This window comes from Tasmannia lanceolata, unplaced genomic scaffold (assembly GCF_043159265.1).
Source record: "Tasmannia lanceolata isolate RefF3 unplaced genomic scaffold, GAP_Taslan_0.1 ptg000003l, whole genome shotgun sequence".
Taxonomy (NCBI): Eukaryota; Viridiplantae; Streptophyta; class Magnoliopsida; order Canellales; family Winteraceae; genus Tasmannia; species Tasmannia lanceolata.
In genome coordinates this window covers 58,035,093-58,046,250 of record NW_027518680.1, presented here as the reverse complement: position 1 = coordinate 58,046,250, position 11,158 = coordinate 58,035,093, and the positions used below count along the sequence as shown (strand labels likewise).

Below are 11,158 nucleotides of genomic sequence, written 5' to 3'. Positions count from 1 at the left end.
AATCGGGAACTACTTTTCCTTATTCACTATGTGCGGGTCAAATTACGGACAGTTTAACATTACGAATGCAGGACACCTGTAAAAATATTGACGAATTCTTTGCACCTTAAGAGGAACAACAATTATCCAAACGTCTATAGATTGGAGGGCTAGGATCAGCCTATGGAAATTATTTTACGGGCACAACCTATTTATGTTGTGTTGACGGTTTGGATCAACTTATAATGTAGTTTGTACAATTCTTTGTCGGTCCGTGCATCGCACGGGGTTTTTTTGCTAGTGTGCATAATAACAAATGAAAAGGTACATATATTTAAAATGAGAAGTCTAGACTGAAGGGAGCCCTTGCAAAAAAGAGGTGAAAGGGCTCCCCCATTGGCTGCACATCACCATCATATTTAACTTTTCAGCGGTTATTAATGCATGATGGTGATGTGTAGCCAATAGGAGAGCCTTTTCATCTCTTTTTTGCAAGGGCTCCCTTAAGTCTAGAATTCCTCATTTAAAATTAGGCATTTGCCAAACCTCTGAGTTTTCGTATCTGATTTACTTTGTTTTATTTGACACAAAGGGCAAAATTGAGAGTGACAAAACAATTCTTTTTTAGGGAAATTTTATTTCTAACCCTCTCCACTCCTTTTGTTCGTCTTTTTCTTTAAAAAATGACTACATTTCTACGCCTTTTGCTCCACTTTTCGTAGAAAAGACAAACAAAAGGGAGTGTAAAATGCTTGAAGAGGGGGTGGAAATATCATTTCCGTTCTTTTAATCATTTATTTTGTAATTCATCTGAGGCCATCTACAAGATGCCAAAAATGATCTAAACCCTTCATCTCAAAGATCCCAATGCATAGATGTCCAATCCTAACCGTTGAGTTATCATACTTGAATATGAATTGATGCTAAATTTGTTCTTAAGTTTCTGTTGGTAGGCCGGTGATCGAATGGTTGTGATCGTCCGATCAAGCAATCTTATATTTTTAAGGCCATAGATGCTTCCTCTCCTCAGATAAAACGTTTAAATCATGCCAATTACACGTAGATGGGCCCACATAAAGTTTTTGCCATGCTTCTCACATGAGGAACTTACCTTTACTTTATGGGCCCACATATCAATCCAGATCACCGGATGTGGACCCACCTTACTTTGTGGGCCCACTTAATTGGGCAAGGAGAATAGCCCACATAAAATTGCTTACGTGGTTATCACCTGATACACTTACCCTTATTTTATGGACCCATATAAAAGTCCAGATCACAAGATGTGGGCCTACAAAACAATCCAGATCACCAGATGTGGACCCACTTACTTTGTGGGCCCACATAACAATCCAGATCACGGTATGTGAGCCCACTTACTTTGTGGGTCCACATAACGATCCAGATCACCGAATGTGAGCCCACTTACTTTGTGGGGCCACTTTAGTGCCAAAGAGAATGGCCCACAAAGTTGCTGATATCCTTCTCACATTAGGAATTGCCCATAGTTTGTGGGCCCACATAAGATCCAGATCACCTGATGTGGGCCCACCTTACTCTGTGGGCTCACTTAAATGGGCAAAACGAGGTAGAGAGAGTCCAATCTATAAATCTAACGGCGTTTCATAAACCACTAACGGCCGTTATAAAAATCACCCAAAAATAGAAAAAAGAAATAAAAGATAAGAGATCCCCAAATAGGAAAAAAGAAAAGCCTTGCTGTATAGCCCGGCCCTTTTTAATTCTCTTTTACTAAGCTTTACTTTATGCAATGGTAAATGCGCATGCCCTTTACGATGATCCGCTCTCCTTTAACGCTATTGACGTGTACAAGGGTGCGAATCATCCTACAGTGGGAGCGAATTTGTCAGCTCCCACTTTTAACTACGCCTTTTAGGCTCGAATCCGAACCGCCCTGCTTCGTTATTCCGAACCTCAGGTTCGGTATGAACCGAGCCTTTTGTCTTTGAGTTTGTTGAAATTTTCGCACTATTTCGATCACTTTATCTCTTGCTCTGGTCTGAAAAACATCACCCCCTTCATTACACAGCTCAAAAAAAAAAAAAAAAACACAACAGAAGAAAAACAAGGAAAAAAAGAGAGAGAAAGGAAGGGCATTTTTTCTCTCTTCTTCCTTAAAAACCCTAACCCTAACTAGGGCATAAAAAATCGAGACGAAAATAAGGAAAATCAGTTTCGATCTCCATTACACGACCTTCGGCATCCAAGTAAGTTCTTCTCTCTCCTTTTGAAAACCCTAATTTTCGTAATCACATGTCTAATTTTGCCCTAGGGTTTTGTTTCGTGTTTATTTCTTCTCTTGTTTGGATTTTGCCCTGTTTTCTTGACCTAATTTGGATGTTTCAGTCGAAATTAGGTTGTTTGTGATCTTAGAGGGATTTTTATGGTAATGGAGGGTTTTGATTGTCTGTGATCTGTTGTGGTAGAGCTAGGGTTTGGGTTTGGGTTTTTTTTTTTTTTTTTTTTTCATATTTAACAGAATCTTTTTGTCTTTTCTTTGTAGTTTTAGTCTCTCCTTTTTGCTTGCTTTGGCATGCATTTCAAAATTCACACAATTTCTTTAACTGTTCTGCTGATACTGAAGTGTTGGTTCTTTTTTCAAACAGTTCATTAGTTCTCCCCTTTATATTTGATGAGAAACTGCTGAATAAATTCACTAGTTTTACTTGAATTTCTATTTCATGTTGATTTTCTTCTGTTTCCTTTGTAGTTTTACTCCCTTTTTGTTCATCGTGTCATGCATTTCAAAATTCAAACAATTATTTCAACTGTTCTGTTGATTTTGAACTGTTGATGCTTTTTTAAAACATTTCACTAGTCCTCCCCTTTATATTTGATGAGAAAATGCTTGCTAAATTCACTACTTTTTCTTGAATTTCTGTTTCATGTTGATTTTCGTCTGTTTCCTCTGTAGTTTTACTCCCTTTTTGTTCATCTTGTCATGCATTTCGAAATTCACACAATCATTTCAACTGTTCTGTTGATGCTGAACTGTTGATGTGTTGATACTGAACTGTTGATGCTCTTTTTTAAAAACATTTCACTAGTCCTCCTCCCCTATATATTTGATGAGAAAATGCTTGCTAAATTCACTACTTTTTCTTGAATTTCTATTTCATGTTGAATTTCTTCCTCGCTTACAGAATCATCTTTTTGTGTTGCCTTCCTAGTTTTAGTCCCGCCTTGACATGCATTTCAAAATTCACACAATTTCTTCAACTTTTCTGTTGATATTGAACTGCTGATGCTTTTTTAAAACATTTCACTAATGGTCCCCTTTATATCTGATGACAAAATGCTTAACAAGTTCATTAGTGTCTGTTTGGTTGCACAATTTATGGGGTTTACTAGGTGTTATCACCAGTTTTGGAGTGTCACTGTGTTTGGTTGGATGTTTTGATTCCAACTACTAGAAGACTACTTGTTGTGTCTCTCCCTTGTCTCCCCATGTGGCATGACTTTGGTCCCCTACCAATGTACTTGAAAAAAGGTGTTTTTTACTAGTAGAGTCTTGGGATTTAGCACTCTTATCTCTTTCTCTCCTTGCCCTCTATAGTGGTAATGACACCCATACTGCCCCTTTATTTTGGTAATGGCACCTCTACACGAGAAAACTACTTCAGTTGACAACCAACCACTAATCACCACTACTCAACGAGGAGACTACTTCACGGTTATTACATCTATTGACTACTTAAGTTCTAATTCACCACACTCTACTAGGCAACTACGTGCAACCAAGCTGACCCTTAGTGAAAACGAGATAATTCAGTAGAAAGCAAGGGAAAGTTCAAAAGTTAAGATCAGCATAAGAATGAGGTGCTCAACTGATAAATTTGGCTTGCAAACTTGTAGCGGCGTCTCTTTGTTCTTTGGGATGGAATATGCTTCCTGATGTTGTTGTTTTTTCTTTCTAGCGTTGCATTTTCTTTCTTCTGACAAGCCTGTCCAGGATCCAAATCATATTCAGATATTGTTATTCAAGCATTTTATCTTGCTTGGAAGCATGTAAATGATAAATAATTGTATTCTACAAAATTTACTCGCTAAATCCCTATCTTTGCATGCGTGTGAGTCTATCACTTTGTTACTTCAATCATATCTTTAGATTGCATAGACACGGCTATGTAGATATAGATAATGATTCATGAGAGAGGGAAAGAAGGAGAGCGAGTTCTACAAAAACCATTCATTCTGCATTTTTTTTTTCTTTTTTATCTTCTTTGCTTTTTTCCGCTACAAATTATTGTTGTTTAGTTTTTATAAGTACTCTTAAGATTCTCTTATCTGCACTCTTTTCATTTTCCTTGCCAACCTATTGCTACCCCACAAACTATTGTTTGTTTATATTTTCTAATTACTCTTAAGGTTTTCTTGTCTGCATGCTTTTCATTTTCCCTTGCTAATGTATTGCCACTCCACGCAGGATTATTGTGGGAGCTTTTGAAGGGACACCGTCTCATGCGTAAGAAACATGCGGACAACTTCTAAAGGTCACACTCTACCTTATCCCTTTACCTGTCATCTATATTCTGGGCAGGTAGTTGCATCATATATTTTATAGATAGTACTTTGTATACATAATTGCAATGCTACATCATACATATATACCAATGTGGCATGGGCACACACAGATCTGTTGTGTCAGATTGTGTCTAGAGTACGACATGGATCCATTATTTTTGTGTGATGCTTTGACATTCAAGAATATTCTGCTACAAAAATTAGTTCTCCAATAAACATAAATAAGCACACATGTGTAAACTAATAAGCACACACATATTATTCGATAAACTAATAACCTTCAATATTAAATATAATTTTTATGCACCAACTTGGGCATTGTTATGACTAATAAACTCTAATATCTTCTAACTAATAGTTTTTCCCTTTTTTGCGTGGTATAGTTTTTCCCTTTTGTGTATTTGATTATATTATTGCATATTATAATGCATTTTTGCCTATGTGAATATGTATAAATATATCATGATTTGAGAGTCTGAGCCTATGTAGGTTAAAGGCTGGGCCAGAAAATGCTTGAAATGCAACTTAAGAAAACCTCACCCTGGCCAATCGAAAAAAGAAAGAACGAAAAAGAAACCCCACCGCACCACCCTCTTTGCCAGTCTTCATCTTCCTTTTCCCATCCATTATTAGTTTAGGAGGATAACACGAACTCATCTTTATGCTTACCTATATTGTGCACACATTATACATATTTCTTTGGTTGTTGGTGCATACACATAAATATACTTGAAAAGAAATATTATATATTTGGAATTATCATCACCATCCTCTAGTTTTGTTCCTTTCTATCAGCTTTCTTGGACTTCGTTCATTGCCTTATACAACTCATTGTGATTTGTATGAAAGTAAATTGATAAATGGAAAGGACCATAGTTATGAATTTAGTTTCGTTCGCCGTTTCGTTTTGGATTCTGGAACAGAACGTTTCGGTATTTCGGTCGTTTCGTCCCACTCTTTCTACCTCTTTCCCATCACTCAGGGCCTCAGGCAAACTTATATTCCCCGAAAAAAAATTTCATGGTAGTCAAACATGACCATAGTGTAAAGATCCAGCATGTACTTAAATGAAAATCACTATCAGCTAAAATGCCTGTGTTGAATGGTGCTTGACTAGATGAAAAAAATTTTAGAGACCAATTATGAGATTTTTTAACTAGACTTTTGAGATTTAATAATGTTTGTACATGATAGAATATATGAATTTTTAAAATTGGCAAAACACCTCATGGTTGGAAGTTAAGTTTTTGACCCGGCCAGCAAAAACCGAAAAATGTTAGATTTTGTACTAGAACTGGAAAGTTGACTTTTTATCCTTTTATTTGGTCTTGAAACTATTTTTTTATTAGTCCAAATGGGGGTATTTCTGTATTTACATGTAAGTCTTAAGTAAATGGATCTTAAATGCTTTGCATGTATATACCATGTTCCCTGTATTTCTGTAAATGATACAGAGCAAATATTGGGGAATCATGCTTCACAAATTGGGGAAGCATGCTTCCCGGATTTCGGCAATGTGCTTCCCCAAATTTGGGAAGCGCGACGTTTCCCGCTTCCGAATTGCGCTTCTCTAACTTTCCGGGGTCGTTTCCAGTAACTATGGTATAGACTCCCCCATGTTATTTGTGTATGGTCCTACGTCTTATTAGGCTTGGATTCCTATCTGGATTACTTGCCACGTGTTAGTGCATTTGCGACCCTATGAATAGATGGCCTCCCACCATGGAAGGCTCACAATCGAAACTTATCAATGCAATCTTAGTCATTCGAGTAATGGCTTACAATGTTAATCTTTGATATGCATGCCCTTGATCGAACTTGTTGCATCTCACCTGTTGATGAGATTTTTGGGGTCAGAGACTATCCTTGGGGAGCCCCCATCTAGTGATGAGGGCTCACCTGCTAACCATGTGTTATGGTGGAGGCAATTCCAATTGGATTTGAAGCGAGTCTCTTCACCCATGAATTGAGTGTGTTCAGGATTTTTTTTTGAATAGACATTGTTTTTTTGTTTTTTGTTTTGAAATGTTTTGAATGGACATTGTTTTCTTATAACAAAAGCAATATTGCATGAATGCGCAATTACATGTACGGTGATCGATGATATTTAACAGAATTAGGCATTTTTTAGAATGGTAAAGTCTTTTTTACTAAAAAATGCACAAAAAAAGCTACAACTCATGGTTTAGAGCGCAGTATACGAAAGGCAGGAAAAAGAACTACACGACCAGCTTCATTGGAAAGACCATTGAAGAAACCATGGAACTATGATTGATACCATCTTTTGCCAATGATTTTGTCTTCCTTTTGCTAATCTATGAACATGTCAGAAAGAAACATCGAAACTTGAAACCAATCAAATGGTTAATGATACTCTTCAAGCTAGTTTGCAAACCGCCATGACTTAGGGCTTCATTTGGACGAGACAATGACAGTATTTAGGGCCCTCTACGACAGGATGGGCTTTGGCAAGAGCGTTGGTGCCTCCATCACACTGATTGAGAAGAAGGATGGTGCCAATTAGGGATTTTCATCCTATTAGCCTTGTGGGGAGTATCTACATGATTGTAGTTAATGTTTTGTCATCTTGGCTATGAAAGGTACTTGATAGGCTTATCTCACCTTTATAGCCAATTTCCCGATCCTAGATGGGCCTTGACCAATGTTACCTGGAATGTGGTTCATCCCCGTACGCGTTATGGGAATGAGTACGGGGTAAGATGGTAGCTCGATATGCGGTACTATGAGGGCAGACTAAGTAGGTTCGCTATTTGGGGTCGCAAACCGGTTTGGAGTTCTAATTCGGGTCGCTCTGGTACACTCTCTCTCTCTCTCTCTCTAAACAAGGGTGTAAATATCAACTCTCTTGATATCAATGGCAATTGGCGAGCAAGAAAAGGGGCCTAGTAAGTGTGAGTATAAATGTAACTTTCTCTTATGATTTTTAAATTTTATAGTATTAAGATTTGGGTAGGCTATTCTTGTCATCTTAGAAAATCTATTGAATAGGGGGACCTAATGACTAGAAGTATCTTTAGTGCCAGGCGTTCTTCTTCAACTGGTCTTTGTACTTGAGTCATTTCACGTTTTGTGCCTTCCTTCCATGTTCTATGCCTTCCCCATTACAAATTGAACTATTTTCCAAAAAAAAAAAAGAAAAAAGAAAAAAGAAATAAAAGATGGTGTACCATTCAGAGAGAGAGAGAGAGAGAGAGAGAGAGAAGAAAGGGAAGTTGCCATTAAAAAAACTCATACCCAGTGAAAATCAACTCTGTCTTCCACGTTTGAGCCTTACCTCCATTCTTTTCAATAAAAGTAAAGAAAAGAAAGGGAAGCTGTCTGAAAAAAAGCCTAGGTTATTTTTATGCCTATAGAAACCTCCATATATGTAGTAAAAAATTCATATGACTAAATGAGGAAGAGAAAGTTGCCAATAAAAAACACGTACAAAAATGAGGATGAGAAGATTAAGAAAACCTACTAGTATCAAAAAGTGCAGCAAGCAATGAAATCAACAATGCAAAGAACATTAAGAGAAGGGAAAATCTGTCCTCACCGGTGACATTTTGGCCATCGTAAACCACCTTTCCCTCCAAGAACAATACTGAAGTTATGTCCATACAAACTGATGCTCTCTCTCTCTCTCTCTCTCTGTTTTGGACCTTTTGGTTTCACTCGGTTCTCACAACAACAACAAATTAACAAAAGCATTTGTTTTGGCTCCAGAAAATCAGAAAGGGTTTTGGTTTGGTTCCCTTCCTGCCTTCTTCCCTCTCCCTCTCTCAACATATGCGTATCTCTCTCTTTCTCTCCTGCAGGTCGCCATTTTTTGGCGATCCGATTCCGGGTCGCAACGGTGTTTGGGGTTGTGCTTCCGTGGGACGGAAGGCAGGATAGTGACCCCGGTAACAGTGGCCTTGACTCCTCATGAGTGTATCGACTACTATTGGAAGAGTGGGGACCAAAGTTCAATTTAAGAAAGCCAGGAGGAGGTGGTGACCATCTGGGGGTCATCTTGTTCTGCGGAATTTTGCTTAACCGTACGTCAAAGCCAGGAGGAGATGGTGACAATCCGGTCATCTTGCTCTGCAGAATTTTGCTTAACGGTACCTCATCCCACGATCTTCTTAAAGTGTTTTCTGAAACACCCCTGAAATCCAATAACACACATGCCCATGCCCACCACACTATCAGCGAGAATATATGTTGTTGGTGGCTGCAAACTCCTTTGAAAACTCCTTTAAACAGACGAGTATTCATCTCTTTCCATAAGCACCAAATCACGGCCAATAGTACCAAGCTCCAAAGCACTCGACCCCTTCTAGGCCACGGGGCAAATGACCGGCGCCCGAAATGCTCCTCAGTGTATGCTGATAGAGTCCAAGCAACATCAAACAAATAGAACACAAATGACCAATTGCCCATGAAAACTTGCAATGTTTAAACATATGATCAACTGTCTCAACCGCCTCAGGGCAGAGAGCACAATGGTCGACGATGATCATCCGTCAGCTTCTCAAATAATCCACTGTAAGAATTTTATCGAGGCGCGTAGTCCAGGCGAATGCACATACTCTAGGGGAGCATGGGATCTCCAAGCTCAGCATGCTAGCGAGGCAGAAGCTAGCGTTAGACACTGATAGAGCGAGCGAACCAAGAAGAACTTATTACTTGGGTTACTAGGGTAGGGGGAATGCACCATCAATTTCCACTATTTTTTTCTCTCCTAACTCCTAAGCCAGTCTGAATTTTATGAAGAATTTTAGCCAGAATTGAAATTTCCTGGGCTTAGTGGTAGCAAGTGGTTGGACTACGCGAATGCACATACTCTAGGGGAGCATGGGATCTCCAAGCTCAGCATGCTAGAGAGGCAGAAGCTAGCATTAGACACTGATAGAACGAGTGAACCGAGAAGAACGTAGTCACTTATTGCTTGCGAGACATGTTCTTTTTTTTTACTTGATCAATTTCCACTATTTTTTCTCTCCTAACTCCTAAGCCAGTCTGAATTTTATGAAGAATTTTAGCCAGAATTGCAATTTCCGGGCTTAGTGGTAGCAAGTAGTTTCTATTTGTAGTTACTGCTTTCATCAATGTAAAGTGGTATTTAAATAAAGAGGGATTTAGGGCTTGTTGGTAATGGATTTTGACACCATGGAGATCAAGCTTGATTAGAATTTTGGGGGGATACATAATAATTTGAGTTAATATATGCTATGATCTGGGGTTGGAAATCTGTTTTAGGATGGTTGAATTCTGATCTAGTATGATTATATTAGATTATAGGTGAGATTAGGGTATGGTTTTAGTCTACAATAATGGCTATGGGCAGCCCGTAAAGGACAGATTTTATTATTGTAGTTTGCTGCTGCCTTCTGCACAAATTTCGGAGGTTTCTTTGGGAGATGATAAATGAGGCACTTATTTTACACAGGACACCCCATAATTAGGACTGAAATGTTGGAAACCACTAAAAGGGAGACCTACTGGTGAATATAGGGGCAGATTTATCATGACCGTATTTATTTTTAATCTTTGGGGGTGAGTTTTGATCTCTAGTTTGCTGAGATTTTTTCTCCTCTCTTACTCGATCAGCGTCCTCTATTTTATTCAAACTCGAGAATTGAAATTTCTTATTCTTAGGGTATGTTGGCAATCATGAAAAACTTTTCCTGAAACTCTTTCCATGAAAAATGATTTTTCCGTGGTTGGGTAATGCCTTTTTATGTAAAAATTATTTCAGGTCAAACTTTTCCAGTAAAAGTCCTCATAAAGTTTTACCTGAAATACTTTTTACTTAAAAAGGGGGCTATTAAACCTTGGAAAAATAATTTTCCAACAAAAAAGTTAAGGAAATTTTTTTTCATGGTCAATAGAAATATGAGATGGAACTCCCAGACGCAAAGGACCACATGTAACACATAAGACTATAAACACACCTTGGTGATTAACTTGGCATGGTACGACTTCACACCCACGATGCAATTATACATGGATGTTCTTTATATTTATCATCCGTTCAAGATGATTTATTTTTGTTTAATGGGCATATCTTCTGCAGGATTCTGAATGAGAAGAACATAGCATTCACATGATTTTGTTGATATATACAGAACAGGAGTAAGCTGAGGAGTACTTTTGTAGAGTGAACCTGAGTTATACAATATGTACAGGGTGGAGCATCGCTCTCCCTTTTCACTAGGAACGATATTTTGATCTTTAGGTACCCCCTTACTTTTAAGGTAGGCTTCTTTTCCTACAAAAGGCATCTAGTCTGGAAAAATTTACCGGCAGGCTTATCTATGCCTGGCAACGAAGTTGCAGACAAGGTCCACAATTTCTTTGAGCAAGACGAGTCCCAGGGTCATCATCAACTCCAAGTTGCTAGAGGAAATTGGCCAGTTTTAAATAACAACCCGTGGGTCGGCAACCAGAGACAGAATGGAGCACCCCTGAACTCCAATCTAAAGAACTACAATCTACAGTCATCCGGTATGTATGTATGTATGTTGATTACTTTGTAGCTGTTTTCTTGAGCTTCATTAGAATCATTTGCACATGCTATCTCTTCTTTCTAACCATGAGTTTGAGAGGCTTGGTAGTCAGGGTGCATCTTATGATGGTTAAGGATTGC

General features: G+C 38.3%; 1 protein-coding gene across 2 annotated transcripts in view; it reads left to right on the top strand.

The window, feature by feature from the left end:
• Positions 1-1,965: 1,965 nt before the first annotated feature.
• LOC143856726 (uncharacterized) overlaps positions 1,966-11,158 on the top strand; it is a 45,704-nt gene continuing 36,511 nt past the window's right edge. The window contains exons 1-3 of one of the 2 annotated variants that reach the window (XM_077367012.1): positions 1,966-2,207; positions 4,427-4,493; positions 10,638-11,016. In XM_077367012.1, coding sequence (XP_077223127.1) covers positions 10,827-11,016 — 190 coding nt within the window. In that variant the 5' untranslated portion in view covers positions 1,966-2,207; positions 4,427-4,493; positions 10,638-10,826. Of the gene's footprint in view, positions 2,208-4,426; positions 4,494-10,585; positions 11,017-11,158 lie in introns of both variants that reach the window. The other variant, XM_077367008.1, reaches the window with a different exon arrangement.